General features: G+C 42.0%; 1 protein-coding gene and 1 non-coding gene across 2 annotated transcripts in view; both read left to right on the top strand.

Annotated features, from left to right (window-relative positions):
* Window positions 1–7239: 7239 nt before the first annotated feature.
* The window catches only part of PCYT1B (phosphate cytidylyltransferase 1B, choline), a 130224-nt gene continuing 120930 nt past the window's right edge, over window positions 7240–16533 (top strand). Inside the window, exon 1 of the mRNA XM_031025309.2 lies at window positions 7240–7728. Coding sequence (XP_030881169.1) covers window positions 7657–7728 — 72 coding nt within the window. The 5' untranslated portion in view covers window positions 7240–7656. The remainder of the gene's footprint in view (window positions 7729–16533) is intronic.
* LOC115940070 (U4 spliceosomal RNA) lies at window positions 10004–10146 on the top strand. Its single transcript, XR_014141526.1, has one exon. It is a non-coding gene; the product is annotated as a U4 spliceosomal RNA (small nuclear RNA).

Raw genomic sequence — 16533 nt, forward strand, 5'->3', positions numbered from 1 at the left:
TTTTTTAAGATTTTATTTATTTATTTGAGACAGAGAGAATGAGAGAGACAGAGAGCACATGAGAGGGGGGAGGGTCAGAGGGAGAAGCAGGCTCCCCGCCGAGCAGGGAGCCCGATGCGGGACTCGATCCCGGGACTCCAGGATCATGACCTGAGCCGAAGGCAGTCGCTTAACCAACTGAGCCACCCAGGCGCCCTCCATTGTTCATTTTTTAAAACTTTACTTATTTGTCCAATTATTAAATTATAAGAATTTTTATACATCCTAAATAAAAGTCCTTTACAAAATGTGTTTTGCAAATATCTTCTCCCAGTCTGAGGCTTACCCTTTCGTTTTCTTAACTGTGTCTTTTGAAAACCAAAATTTTTATTTTTGATGTAATTCAGCGTTTTCCCTTTATTTCGTTATGGTTCATGTGTTTTGTGTCCTAAGAAATGTTTGCCTAACCTGAGGTCATAAAGATTTTTCTCCTATGTTTTATTCTAGAAATCTTGTGGCTTTTACATTTTACATTTTTCAGGTCTACGATCCATTTCATGTTAATTTTTATATATAATGTATGATAAGGATCAAGGTTCATTTGTTGCTTATGGAAATCCAGTTGTTCTAGAATCACTTTAATTTTTAATTGTGCTACAATACACATAATGTAAAAGTAATCATCTTAACCATTTTTAAGTGTACAATTCAGTAGTGCTAAGTACATTCACATTGCTGCGCAACCAATCTCCAGAATTTTTCATTAACACAAACTGAAACTCTGTACCCATTAAACAATAATTCCTCATTCCTCGCTCCTCCAGCCCTTAACAACCACCATTCTACTTTCTGTCTCTATGAATTTGACTGCTCTAGGTACTTCATATAAGTGGTATCATACAGTAATTTTTTTGTGCATGGCTGGCTTATTTCACTTAACCTAATGTCCTTGAGGTTCATCCGGTTGTAGCACATTTCAAAATGTCCTTCCTTTTCAAAGCTAAATAATATTCCATGATATGTATATACCACATTTTGTTTTTCCATTCATCTAGTGGTGGACATTTAGATTGCTTCCAGCTTTTGGCTATTGTGAACAATGCTGTTATGAATGGCATTTTTTAAAGCGATTTTTTTGAGATTTTATTTATTCATTTGAGAGCGAGAGATCACGAGCAGAGGGGAGCAGGCAGAGGGAGAGGGAGAAGCAGACTCCCCACCTAGGAGGGAGCCCGACGTGGGGCTCAATCCCAGGACCCAGAGATCATGACCTGAGCCAAAGGCAGAGGCTTAACCATCTGAGCCACCCAGGCGCCCCTAAGACGATTTTTTAAAAGTAATCTCTACACTAGGGACCCCTGGGTGGCTCAGTCACTTAAGCCTCCAACTCTTGGTTTCGGCTCAGGTCATGATCTTGAGGTTGTGGGATTGAGCCCTGTGTCAGGCTCCATGCTCAGCACTGAGTCTGCTTGGTGTTCTCTCTCTCCCTCCCTGCCTGCCCCTCTTCCCCACCCCCCCCACTTGCTCTCTCTCTTTCTCTCTAAAATAAAATAAATAAATAAAATCTTAATCTCTGCACCCAACGTGGGGTTCGAACTCATGACCCCGAGATCAAGAGCAGCTTGCTCTACTAACTGAACCAGCCAGGCACCCCTAAAGGCAATTTTTTAACCATTGAATTATCTTGGCACTTTTATAAAAAATCAATTTATCACATATACGTGGGTCTATTTCTGGATTTTCTATTTTGTTCCATCCATGTGTCTATACTAATGGCAATACCACACTGTCTTGACTACTGTAGCTTTATAGTCAGTCTTTTTTAAAAAAAGATTTTATTTATTTATTTGAGAGAGAGAGAGAAAGAACTAGAGCAAGTGGGGGGTAGGGAGAGGGACACGCAGACTCTGCACTGAGTGCAGAGCACAACCCCGGGCTCCATCTCAGGATCCTGAGATCATGACCTGAGCCAAAATCAAGAATCGGATGCTTAACTGACTGAGCCACCCTGGGTCCCCTTATAATAAGTCTTAAAATCAGGGGTTCTGAATTCTCCAACACTGTTCTTCTTTTTCAAAGTTATTCTGGCTAATTTAGGTCTTTCTAAATGTCCATATAATTTTTAGAATCATGGAGTCAATTTCTACCAAAAAGCTTGCAGGGATTTTGACTGGGATTATACTGAATATATAGATTAATTTGGAGAAAATAGATATATATTTTTTAAATCATTGTACCATCTCTTGTTCCTTTTTTTTTTTTTTTGAAGATTTTATTCATTCATGAGAGAGAGAGAGCATGAGAATGAGAGGGGGGAGAGGAATAAGCAGGCTCCCTACCGAGCAGGGAGCCTGACGTGGGGCTCCATCCCAGGACCCCGGGATTATGACCCGAGCCGAAGGCAGATGCCCAACTGACTGGGCCACCCAGGTGCCCCAAGAAAATAGATATTTTAACAACTTTGAGTCTTCCAATCCATGAACATGGCACAGTTCTCCCTTTTTGTATGTTTTCTTTAATTTTTCTTAGCAGTCTTTTCTAGTTTTCAGTGCATGTAACTTCCGCCCTCTGGCCCAAAGTTTCTTAACTACATAGATTTATTTCAAGATATTTGAGTTCATTTTCTTGAATCAAAAGCTTGGAAATGTTAAAAACAAAAAAAAGTTTGGAAATGTTATATGTTATCTTTCTCCATAGATTTTCACAGGACATCTAAGTGTATTTCTCTTATAATCACCAATTGATACAGTTGATACACTAATTGATACTTTGAGGTGCAGAAGTTCTTAGAAATCATTTAACCTGCAGCCCCTCCCACAAAAGAACCTCTTAAATATCCACAGTTGAGGGGCTCCTGGGTGGCTCAGTCAGTTAAGCGTCTGACTCTTGATTTCCGCTCAGGTCATGATCTCAGGGTCCTGGGATGGAGCCCTACGTTGGGCTCCATGCTCAAAAGGGAGTCTGAGGATTCTCTCTCTCTTCCTCTGCACCTCCCTCGGCTCTCTCAAATAAATAAATCTTTGGAAAAAAAAAAAAAAGATCCACAGTTGAAGGTGAAGACTCCCTTCTTCCCAGGTGGGTGACAGAATGGAGGCGGGAAAAGGAAAAAATGTACAATGTATCAGGTTCCCTTGGCCAAGCACAAAAATTTTGCATCATTTTGCTAGTGAAAAAGCAAAAAGCCATGGGAAAGATGTAGAAGCAGTTATAAAATATGTCATGTTCAGTTTTTCTTCAAGTCAGTCTCACACCAGGCAGAAAGTCGGTTTTTCTGTTAGAGAAAAAAATGTCTGCAAAACCCCAGCAATCCATGAAAATAGCTGTTACGAAGTGAGGGGAGGAAAACCATCTCTGAGTTACTTGCCTTATCACTCTAACACCTTAGAGGAAGTTTTGTTAATCCCGCGAAGGCTGGTACTGCTGTGATGGCCTTCAGATTTTGGTTGAGGGCTTGATACGAAGTCCATGTTCAGTAAATCTGATGGAATGTGCAAAATACTTCAATTCTACACTTGAACTTGGACATGTCTTGACATCGTGGGGGTGGAGTATGTTTTTAGTCCATCACTCGGAAGTGCAAAGTCCAAACTTTGTATTCCTTCCTCAGAACTGTTGCTAGCTAATTCCAGGGGCTCAGGAAAAACAAAAAGGCAGGGAGTCACAGTTAATCACTTTCCTCCAGGACCAAAGAGGCTGCCATCTCCTCGTCTCTGGCTTCATCTCTGGACTAAGACCCCCCAAAAGAGCCTTGGGTAAATTCATCAGTCAAAGAATTTCCCAGCCCAGTTGACTAAGACTCCCAAAACAGCCTTGGATGAACTCGTCTGTCAAAGAGTTTCTAAGCCAGTTATCCAGCACAGGCAGGGCAAAAGATGAGAGGCAGCTAACAAAACGCTTCGGGGATTCATTTACTCATTAACAGTCATTTTCAAAGCAACTACCGTATACCAAGGACTGTGCTAGAGTTGGCGCAAATTATTTCATCTCAGTCCAGAATCTAACCTTGAGTCACTTAGATTCAGAAAATCGTATTGTTCATACATTCAGAGATGATTAGACTTTTGATGACAAACTACCTGTAATTAACTATAATTAAAATAACCAGCAAATGCTAATTAATCCATTAATTTATACAGTGATTTAAAATACCTCTAGCCAGGCCTGCTGCTATCATTTGTGGGGTCAGGGCAAGAATCTGAATGGAGGCCTTTGTATCATTTGTCTAAATATTTAAAAGTTTGAAATCATGCTAACAGACCGTGTGTACATGTGTATATGGCAGGGGGGGAGGAGAGCAGAGTCAAAGGCCTTCCTCTGTGCTACACCACAGGGTGGGGCCAGCCCAGACATACAGATTCTGTTCACATTTTCCTGCTGAAAGCTCCACCACCCCTCATACCCAGGGATATGCAATTCTCTGGGGAGGTTACCCCCAGGAGGATGGCCTTGAAGAAGGGGCCACAAGAGCTCTGGAAACAGGGCGGGACATTTGGGTGGAGAACTCAAAAGTATTCTAGGGGTTGGGGTGTGAGGGTCTCCAGTCCACATGGACTCCTCAGAAGAAAACTAAAACAGGGCCCTCTCAAATGAGGCACGTAAAGCCATAATCCTGGGCACACTCTGTCCACTAGTGAGGTACCAGGAAGGCAAACAGAACGCTCCTGGGGAATTTGTGTGAAAGAAGGGTGGTTTCATCAGCTCTGGAGCTGAGGCCTGGTTGACCAGCCACACCTCCCAGCACAGAACACCTCACCCCGTGAACCACGAGGATATTTGTTCCCCAAATTCAAGAGTGTATCTCTTATAATGGGACTGACACAGTTTGCTTCCCCGATAATGCCCTTCTCCCCGAGGCTCAGGGGCTACAAAGATTTCCTGCAGATTGAGAGAATTAGGGGCTAAAATCCAGCCCTCCCTCTGTTCACCAAGTCGGGCTGCTGGGCCCAGAGAAGCACCATTTTCTAATTCACACAAGGTACCTTATCCAGTAGCCGGGATCTGCTGCCCACCCATTTCCACCTCTGTGGGCCTGGGCTACTAGGTTCTACCCACTGACACAACTCTCAGGGCTCTGGAGCGCCCCTTGTATAGACCACAGGGGATTGTTCATAGGGATTCCCTGAGACCATTTATCTTATGAGACTCTCAAAAGCAGAGAAGACCCCAGAAAGCCACCAATAAGTGTTCAGATAATAGACATCTTCATGATCCAAGGGTAAGTGGCTTAACTTAATGACCTGTCTAGATCTGTGATAAGAATACAGTATGTTGTTGTGTTGGTGGCCCTGTCTCCATTCTATTTGCTTTAGAGTCAAAATTAACCATAACCTAGCCTCTCAACTTGCTAATGCTCATGACAAATAATCGCCTACTCTAAGCAGGAATTAAATGAAGAAATAGATGGGCAGTGATTCTTCTTTTGGATGTGTGATGAGAAGCTCAGAAATAGAATCAAATGCACTGTCATTCTAAGAGATGACAACAAGAGGCAATTTCAAAACAAGCCTCTCTTGTGAACCGCTGGGCCTTGATGACACAAGAGTGATTTTTCCATTACTGACAAGAGCAAGCCAGTGCGTATAGAGGTGGATGATGTTTTCCTGACAGCTGAGCCAGACTTGACCTTAGTTTCAGAGAAATCTTCTCTTTGAATCCATCTGTGTGTGCTGTGTCGGTTCGGCCATCATTTCAGGGACTCCGGTGGATCATTCTGGAAGAAATAATGTGCGCAGGGCTTGGACTTTTCTTTTTCTCCTTTTGTTGACTAACTGCAACCTACCTGGAGTGTGGTTTACCTCTGATAGTCAATTTCAGCGTCTTTGGGGTGGGGGATGATCTCTGGGGGAGAAGAATGAGGAAGACAGGAAACCATAGGAATGAAGAAGGAAAAGTATTTGAAAACATGATTGGATCTGAAAAGAATTTTTGCAGGTTGAGGGCTACAGGGCCCTGGGAGAGAGGTCTGACACAAATATAACACCTATTTCCTTGGGTTCCTCCGTCACTTCTAGATGCAAGTTCCATGGGATTTTCTCCCTGTCGCCCTCTAAAATCCCCTCGTGCTGAAGATTCTCTCCTACAGTCCTCATATTGTTTGGAAAAATAAGTGTATCAGCCATAGTTTAGTTGAAGCAGAGCCACTGTGAGCTGTGCAGAAAGGGATTTATCCTAGGAAACAGACCTGGCCCCTTGTGGGAGGGGTGGAGGAGTGGAGGTCGGCGGGGGAGTAGGATGATAGGAGAAGTTACCCACCTTGCAGACAGAAGCCCAGCACATCCAGCTGGAAAGTGCAGAAGGAAACGCCCCCCCACCCAAACTACCAGAAGCTGCTCCTACCTCCGTGGGGCTGAAGAAATGTCCGATGGTGGGCTCCAGGCTGCTGTTTGTTAAAAGGGTCAGCTGTTGGGAAGAAGATCTGGACAGAGAGCCAAGGGGAGTGAGGATCAGCTGGGACCTTCTGTCACCAAGCCCAGCCAGGACAACCTGGGGAAAGTAACGACTGTTACTTCACACTCACCTTCCCCATCTTGTGCAAATTCCTCTCTTGGCCACCTCTAACTCAGAGCCATAAGGGAGGGGCATCCTTGGAAACTGATTCCAGCTCGCCAAGTCAGCACACTACACACTACGCACTATGCGCCAGGCAAAGTAGCAGCGAATTCCCTGACAGAGCTCCTCCAGCACCCACGCCAGCCCCCCAGACGGAGAAAGCGCGGGACAGATGGATGCCAAGGTTGAAAGTCTCCTTTAACCGATCAGAGCAAGTTTTATCATCCTGGAGACTGGAATATGTGAGCAAGCGACTAAGAGGTTTCCCGCTAGCAGGGAATAGGGAAAATCTTTACGTGGCTAAGGTGAATTTAGACGGACAGCAATCTTCATTCTGAACCGAGGTACGATACATTAACAGCCGCTCCCTGCTGCAGCCAGATTTAAAAAGAATCCTTTTCTCGGAAAAGCCCTAGCACATGCATATTTAAAGAGTCCTTTTAACACACAATGTTATTCGAGGGGAAATAACCTTAACAGAAACTGGGACGATTCTACATGGTTAAAATGCACAAGTCCATTTATCAGTGGGGCTTAGAATAGCTCCTTGGAAAAGAAAATGTTTATTAGAATCCAATTTTTCTCTATCTGTATTCTCCTCTTTAAAGAAAGTGCTGAGTTGTATATTAACACTTCAAGGTCTTGACTACTTTTTATCTTGAAAAAAAGAGAGAACATGTTTGTCATTCCAGGAGCATAATCAGTTGAGCCCGCACACAATGACATAGTTAATTCACCAACGGAATTTGTTGCCATAGCTCCAGGGAGGGACCGGGTAGATTAAACAATGGCCTTTTTCACGAGGGCAGCTTCCTCCACAACCTGCTTGTTCCCCACATCACAGGCCATCAGAGAGCCAGTCCAGAGCACAGCCACTGTCAGTGAACAAGAGCCCAGAGAGGACAAGGGGAGGCCGGTGGTAAACAAAGCAAGAACACCCAGCACCTTGGATCTCTGCTTATTCAATCACTGGGACAAGACTAGCTCCTCCGAGCGGGTCTTCAAGCTTAACCTTTGGTCAAGTGCTCCGGTAAATCCAGAGAAGGACAGTTTCACCCTGTGACTCAAAAGAACTCCAGAGGGAAGAGAGGACCTCTAGATAACAGGGAAAGGAGATCAGGAGCAGACATGGTGGGCCACCAGGAAAGCACCACGGAAGGGGACGTCCGGGACAATGGCACTCCCACATTCTGGCGCAAGGTAACGGTAACGTACATGCTTTCTTAGTGATTTTTGCCTCTGAATATCAAAGTTGGTCCAAAAAGGGAAGTCATAGGTATCTGTGAGTGTAATGGACCTGTGCTAATTAATATAATCACACTCAAAATGGAAATAGTATCCTCTCCATCTTAAGGTGATAAAAAAGAAAAATTGTGACTCATCTTTCTTTATCCCCTGACTGAGTATGCAAGCTCCCTGGATAGAATTAGATGACAGGAACAGATTCTCTTTCTTAAAAAAAAGTCAAATCAGTCTGAGGAAATGTAGGTGGTTCAAGGCAAAGAGTGATGCTGTGGGAGCCTGAGGGCTTTGGAGAAATGTTTTAACCAAGCAGTCATTATCCTATAAAATGAGAAATTTTCCTATTAGAAAAGTCACAAAAGCCTGACACCCATTTCTGAATTTCTTGGAATGCAATTATGACAGAAGTGAGACCACCACATATGGTCTTTTATTTTGGGGGTGGGGGAGTGCCCAGGGGAATGTGCATTTTAGTGGAGCCTTGTTAAACCAAATGAGTTCTAGATAGAAAAAGTTTAGGTGGTCGGATGAAATAGTAAGAAGATTTCAGATGATGGGAAGAAGAGATTAGGGCCAGGGGAAGCTTCCTGGCAATGATATGTTTCTGCCTCACAGTAAAGCTGGTTTCCCACCACACCCCTGAGAGTGGTTTCCCAGGTCTCAGGACATCAGCTCTGCTCTTTCCTGTTTCAGCACTCTTTCAAAACCTCCCCATGCCCTTTAGAGTGCCTGTGGATGGCTGGTTAAAGCACCACATGCCTCACAAAGTAGTCTGGGCCCACAGCCACCGGGAGCTTGAGCAACGTGACTGGTAGACCATTTCCCCCAGCTGGTCCCTTCCCCATTCATCTCAGTATTGTCTCTGATTTGGAAAAATGTATATATATATATATATATATTTTAAAGATTTTATTTATTTATTTGACAGAGAGAGACGCAGTGAGAGAGGGAACACAAGCAGGGGGAGTGGGAGAAGCAGGCTTCCCGTGGAGCAGGGAGCTTGATGCGTGGCTCGATCCCAGGACCCTGGGATCATGACCTGAGCCGAAGGCAGACGCTTAACGACTGAGCCCCCCAGGCGCCCCAGAAAAATGTATATGTTGAGGACTCATGAGTTTTACCAGCTCATTTTGTTGAGTAAATGGGGGAATCAGGAGGCATTTTAGTCATTCATTTATTCATTCTTTCATGCCTCATTCTAAAAATAGATTTGAAATGGTATCAAAACAACTAGATTCAGTTCTTGACTGCTATGGATATTAAAAGTTGAGTTGATCTTTCTATGTCCTGTCATGTAGAATTAAATCTGTGCAAATAATCACTCTGTTCTCCCATACTTTTTGCGAATTGAAAAATAACCAAAGCCTTCTCATCTCATGGGTCTCCCAAGAGCATCACTTACTATAATAATGGCTGCAATTTGGGGTCACGTGGCTGGCTCAGTCAGTAGAGCATGTGACTCTTGATCTCAGGGTTGTGAGTTCGAGTTCCATGTTGGGTGTAGAGACTACTTACAAATGAAATCTTTAAAAAAAATAGTGGCTGCAATTTTTAGTCCTTAGTAGGTGACATGCCCTGTGGTAAGTACTTTATGTACCTTATTTCATGTGATTACGTCCAACAAAAGTGCTTAAGCTCCTAACTACTTACCTCTTCTGCTAATTTGTACCTGTTAAATGAGCTGGGTTTATTTAACCTCCTTGGGCAATCAAGATGTTAATTGTAACAATAACAAAGAAATGATCGCGTTGACATTTTAATCACCCTTTTCGGTTCTCAATGTACTTTACATACACAAGCTGACCTCAACTTTATAAATTTAACTTTCTGATTCCTACCGCTTTTGTGCACCGTACACTGATACCCCCAAGCTAATGGTACTGCTTACCAGCCAATAGTTATAAACATTGTAATTAAATATTTTATCTGAACAGTGAGGATAATCCTGAATTTAATAATATTTATGAGCTCCCTAGGAATGCAAATTCCCTTTAAATGAGAGAGCTGGTTATTCATTTTCCACATATTTAACTTTGGTACTTGATTGACACTTATTTGGAAATCGGAGAATGCCTGAATACATCTCAATTCCTCTTACTCCAAATCCTGTGAGGTAGATATTATTTGTTCTCATTTTCAAGTGAGAAAATTGAAACGCACAAAATTTAAGTAAAATGCCCAAGTTAATAAGGGTACGGTACAGCTGGAATTCAGGGTCTTGGAATCCATTTTCAGCTTTGCGCAGTGGCAGTCTCGTAGCCAATGAGGTTTATCCGAGGCGCGATTATTGCTAATGGAATCCATTTCCACTTTCTCTTTATGCCTGCACTGTCAAATAAGGTAGCCACTAACTGCATATGGCTGTTTCAATTTAAATTTTAATTCGTTCAAATTAAATAAAATTTAAATTTTAGTTCCTCAGTGGTACTAGCCACATTTCAAGTGCTCAGTAGTCACATGCAACTAACTAGTGGCTGTGTTATTTGGGCAGCTAGAATATTACACCACTGCAGAAAGTTCTATTGGATAATACTGTTTTAAGTTGTAGTGTCGTCTTTTCGGTACGTTGACATGTCCTCAAAATATATTGCAGTTCTGTTATAATTAATAAGGATTTAATATTTTACAGTAAAATTTCATCCATTGGAAGTCTCCTCATTTGCATAGCACCAAGTTAATTTTGATCTGCAAACTAATAATATAGATAAGAGTCAAGGAGACATTAAACGCACTTCAGAGACCAAAGATTTTTAAGCACCATCAAATAACTCCAGAAGCACTCAGTTAGATGCAAGCAATTGATATGATAATTACACATCATTTTTATTTATTCATTAAAACAGGATCCCCTAAGGTGCCCTGGTAGGAAGTAATATGGTTAGCCTAGTTCTTTCTGGCAAACCTTCTGCTATTTCTAAATTCTATGTAAAATCATTTTATACTATTGATTTACCTTCCTCTCTTCTGTTGGGTCATTAAGGAAATTAGTAGCATAAAATACTATCACAATAAAAATTTTATGAGCTCAAGATCAAATTCTAAAACCCTTGCTTCTTCCACTCTATCCCAGGATACCCTGGAAGGAGTGCTCCGGTGGGCCCCTCATAGAGTCTGGAACACAGGAGGGGTTCGATAAATATCTGTTGATTGACTGACAGACAGTTCTTTCAAGATGTCACTCATTGGGGTAAACTCCGATTTTCTATAGAGAATTCATGGATCAAAATGAAAACTCTCTCATTTCTTCTTTCCCCTTTACCAGTCTTCATTGGGAGATAAGGGCTTCGTATTTGTAAGGAAAGATGATTTCCAGGCATTTGGGGGTGGGGATGGGGGTGGGGGCTCAGTGCACTCTTGCCTGAGAATTTAGAACCAGATCTGTCAGCTCTTCTAGCAGGGAGAGCTACCTTCCCAGGGCACCAGTCATCGCGTAGGCCCATCAGTTCTTAAATACTAAGTCGAGCACATTTGCCAGGTACCGTCCTGTTTCTAGGTAATAGAACAGAAGAAGAGGCTTTTGCGTTACTTAGAGAAGAATGACGCTTGAATTTCTAAATCTTTAGCTGAGGTGGATTCTTGCAGCTTGCTTGAAGTGGTCCTACCAAAGGTGGATTCCTTTTCAGCAAAGACACAACTCAATGCCTCAATTTAGCGGTAAGCTCCAAAGAATATGATTTGTCACTTCCTTGTCTTCGGTGAGGAAAATTTCTAGTGTGTAAGCCCTAAACAAAGAAAGAAAAAAAATAATTGAAACAATATGAATGTAGGTTGAATATGTAGTCTTTCTTTGGAAGGAATTAAACAATTTGGAACACGCCAAATTTCTGAAGTTTAGATATCTGAGCATCTTTTTTTTTTTAAGATTTTATTTATTTATTCATGAGAGAGAGAGAGAGAGGTAGAGGGAGAAGCAGGCTCCCAAGGAGCAGGGACCCCGATGCGGGACTCGATCCCAGTACGCTGGGATCATGACCTGAGCCGAAGGCAGACGCTTAACCATCTGAGCCAACCAGGCGCCCTATCTGAGCATCTTTTAAAGGCATTAAGGGAAAGTAGATAATACGTTTTTACTTTTTGTTCCAAAACACAATTAGAGCTTCTTTCCTCTCCTCCATCTGTAATTCGTTCACGTTATAGCAACAGGCATGTATTTGCACAACTTGCAGCTAACTCAACACAGTCTTTGTCTCCTTTGGAAACTATACGGTAGACTGATCCAAGGGTCCCACGTCCTGTTTACTCCAGTCAACAGATGTATACTCACCACCATGGACTGCTCTGCTGATAGTTCTCACCCTGAAAATTGATAGGTAGTGACAAGCTCCATGCCTGCTCCAATTGAATCTGGGCTTCTAGAGGACACTAATCTCTTTCCCTAAACAATACATGCCCACCCACTGGGGTCCTCGAAGCTGGCTTTGACTATTGGGCATCCTGGAAATCTTACAGCTCACCAGAATGGCTCAATTAGCACACAAAAAGATGCAGAGTGAGAGGTGATACCTGTGTCTGCTGAAACCTGGGGTTCTTCTGGTCTTCCCAGTACTGGAAACTATGGGAAGAAAAGGAATCTTACTGGTCTCTCTTATTTTTGTCCTTTATTCTCAGCGAGTTGGAGCTAGCTCTCACATGTCAGGGAGCAAAGGATATACAAGAACTGGCATAAAATTAATCTTGCCCCATTCTTGCAATGAGGACTTACAATGTGAGAACATACTCTTTATTTCAATCTCGCCCAGGTATTACAGCATTTCGTTAAAAAAAAAATTTTTTTTAAAGATTTTATTTATTTATTTGACAGAGAGAGAGACAGCAAGAGAGGGAACACAAGCAGGGGGAGTGGGAGAGGGAGAAGCAGGCTTCCCACTGAGCAGGGAGCCCGATGCGGGGCTCGATCTCATGACCTGAGCCGAAGGCAGACGCTTAACGACTGAGCCACCCAGGCGCCCCTCATTTTTAAAAATTTTTAATATTTTTATTTTTTTTTAAGTAATCTCTATGCCCAACGTGGAGCTTGAACTCATAACCCCGAGATCAAGAGTCGCATGTTCTACCGACTGAGCCAGCCAGGTGCCTCTGTTTGGGCATTGTGAAGTTCTCTGACTTTTTCATGAACTAGAAACTTTCTCTCTCTTTCTCTCTCTCTCATGCACACACACACACGCATGCACACATGTACACACAGATACACACATGGAAAGAGAAGAGAAAGGAAAAACAATGGAAGGTAAGACTCAGGATGAAAAGAAAAATAATATCTGCTTCAAATCTGTCTTCTTCTATTCCATTAAGTCTTAAAAGTACAGAAGAATTTAAATGTTAATTTTTTGAAAGCAAAGACGATATGATTAGATTTTAACAGTACCATCCTATTTATTAAAAAAAAATCAATCATTAAGTGCTTGGCCTACCTATATATTCTTGTTCTACATATTCTTTGAGAGTGCAGACTATCACATTCATCTTGGATGCATGGCTCCTGATGTACTGTAGATGCTTAGTAAATGTTTGTTGAATGAGTGAAAGGAAGTTAAATCCCTGTTTACTCTGTATCCTCCTTGCCCAGAGAAAATCCTGAGTTTGTTCATCTAAAGGCAACTCTAGGTTGTCCAGGAGAATGAATGAATTTCAACCCAGCCTCTGAGGCATGCATCATTGTTGGGTGGACTGACTTCAGCTTGACTCCAGCCTCTGCATTGAGTGACTTTATCATTAACACCCGCAACAGAGATGTAGTGATCACTGTTTACAGGGCTCTCCACCCCAAATCCTGTCAGAATCCTAGGGCTGCTGTAGGTTTGTGATATCTGAAGGCCAGGTGGGATCTCTCAGAGATACCAGAGGTGACAGACTCCCTCTCTACCATTCTTCCTCAGCTTCCCCAGAGATGTGCAGAGCTGGATCAGTCTCCAAGAGAGATGGGTAAGACTTGTCCACAAATCTGTCCCATCAATTCTTCTCCATGCAGCTACTATACCTTTCCTTAAGATGGCAATTGAAGGACTTTTGTAAATATCGCACAAGGAATTCAGTACAAAAATGGAGAATTAATAAAAGAGCTTTGTAGGGTTTTCTCCATTATACAAAGTAGGAGAGTTATAATCACCAGAAAGCACAGTAGAAGTCTTCTTACCACTTACAGTGGGGACCAGTAGGTTAGTTAACTGAAAAACAAAATGTTTCCAATAAAGTCTTGTTTGAAAAAATGATTGATACATTAAATATTTTGCTTAAACTTAAAATAGGTATATTATTAATTGGCCAATCGTTTAATTGGACCACTGACTAGAGCTCTGTGTTGTCTTTTTTTCATTAAGCATACACATATGCAATATCTATGATTTCTATTTTTGATTTATTCTAAATGAAGTGAAAACTCAAGATATTTTCAAAACACTGAGTATAGAATCCTAGATTTGGGGGGGATTTTGTTCCCTATCTTTTACAGTTGTCTTACCCTCACCTAATTCAACAGCAATTTTTAAAAGCCACATGACTGTTTATCCTTTCAAAACAATTTAGTTTCTTTTTTTTTCAAGGATTTTATTTATTTATTTGACAGAGATAGAGAGAGCACAAGTAGGCAGAGAGGCAGGCAGAGGGAGAGGGAGAAGCAGGCTCTCCGCTGAGCAGGGAGCCCGATGTGGGACTTGATCCCAGGACCCTGGGATCATGACCTGAGCTGAAGGCAGCCGCTTAACCAACTGAGCCACCCAGGCGCCCAAAACAATTTAGTTTCTTAAAAATAACTCCTTTTTGCATCATTTTCATCAGTTTATGTAACATTAAATTAAATTGCAGTCACAATGGGCATAAAGGTTTGGGGGAAAGTTCAGTTAACTCTTGGAAAATGTAAAACTCAACTGTTCAGAGCTAAAATACCCAGGCTTTTTCAAGAGTAACTTATTACTAGACAGAAGCATTCAGAGTGCTCTCAGGGCCCTTGAGGGAAATGGAGAGCCCTGGTTATTTCTGCAGGTCGGTTAACTTAGAGGTTGTTTAAGGGAATCACTCCTATTCTTCTCTAGACAGAAAAGGTTAAAAATAATAGTAACCAGAGCAGGAAGGACATCTTTTTTGTGTTTGTCTTCCATGCTTCAGGGGTACTGCATTATTTAATGAGCACATCCTTTGTGATAGGCACTCAGGAGATTCAAAGAGACATTCTTTTGTTTTGTTTTTTTATTTTAAGGATTTTATCTATTTGACACACAGAGCACAAGCAGGGGGAGTGGCAGGCAGAGGGAGAGGGAGAAGCAGGCTCCCCGCTGAGCAGGGAGCCCGATGCAAGGCTCAATCCCAGGACACTGGGATTGTGACCTGAGCCGAAGGCAGATGCTTAACCAACTGAGCCACCCAGGGGCCCCAAGAGACATTCTTATAAAGATATAATGCACATCGTAAAGGGTATAATTCATTGTTTTTTTTAGTATATTCACAGGGTTATGCAAACTTCCACAGTTTAATTTTAAGATTTTCATCATCCCCCCCAAAAACTGTACTCATTAGCAGTCCCCCCCCAGGCCCCTCAATATCCCTAGCACCAGGCAACCGCTAATGTACTTTCTCTTATGTGGATTTGCCTGTTCCAGACATTTCACAGATGTGAAATCATACAATATGTGGTCTTTTGTGTCTGGTTTCTTTCACTTAGTTTATCTTTTCAAGGTTCATGCATGTTGTAGTGTGTTTCTGTATTTCATCCCTTTTTATGGCCAAATAATATCCCATTGTATGGATAGACCACTATTTGTTTCTCCATTGATCAGGCAGTGGACATTTGGGTTGTTTCCATTTCGTGGTTAGTATGAATAATGCTTATGACATTTGCATACAAGATTTTTATGAACATATATTTCCTTTTTTAAAGAAGATTTATTTATTTATTTGAGAAAGAGAGCGCATAAGCACGAGCGCGGTGGGGAGGGGTGGAGGGAGAGAGAGAATCTCAAGCAGACTCCCCACTGAGTGTAGAGCCCGATGTGGGGCTCGATATCACAATGCTGAGATCAAGACCTGAGCTGAAATCAAGAGTCATATGCTTAACTGAATGCACCGTCCAGGCACCCTATGAATATATGTTTTCAATTCTCTTGGGTATACACCTAGGTGTGGAATTGTTGGGTCAAATGGTAACTCTATTTTTAACTTTCTTAAAAAAGATTTTTAAAATTTATTTATTTGAGAGAGAGAGAAGGAGAGAGAAGGAGCAGAGGGAAAGAGAATCTGAAGCAAGACTCCCCGCTGAGCACGGAGCTCAAGCTCACGACCCATGAGATCATGACCTGAGTCAAAATCACAAGTTGGATGTTTAACTGACTGAGCCACCCAGGCACCCTTCTATTTTTAACTTTTTGAGGAACTATCAAACTGTTTTCCAAAGAGACTGCACCGTGTAACATTCCCATCAGCCATGTATGAGGGTTCCAGTTTCTCCACATCCTCACCAACACTTGTTATTTTCCATTTTCAAAATCATAACCATCCTAGTGGGTGTGACGTGGTATCTCATTGTGGTTTTGATTTGTATTTCCGTAATGACTAATGAGGTTTAGCATTTTTTCACCTGTTTATTGGTCATTTGTGTATCTTCTTTGGAGAAATGTCTATTGAAATCCTTTCCCCATTTTGAATTGTGTTATTTGTTGCAAAGACCCATCTTTGCCTTAAAGCAAGGTTTCTCAACCTTGGCATTATGGACATTTTGAGCTGGATAATCTTTGCACTATAGCATGCTTAGCAACATCCCTGGGCTCTACCCAC

The sequence above is a fragment of the Leptonychotes weddellii genome, chromosome X (genome assembly GCF_054177405.1).
Source record: "Leptonychotes weddellii isolate Sample4059 chromosome X, ASM5417740v2, whole genome shotgun sequence".
In the NCBI taxonomy this organism is placed as follows: Eukaryota; Metazoa; Chordata; class Mammalia; order Carnivora; family Phocidae; genus Leptonychotes; species Leptonychotes weddellii.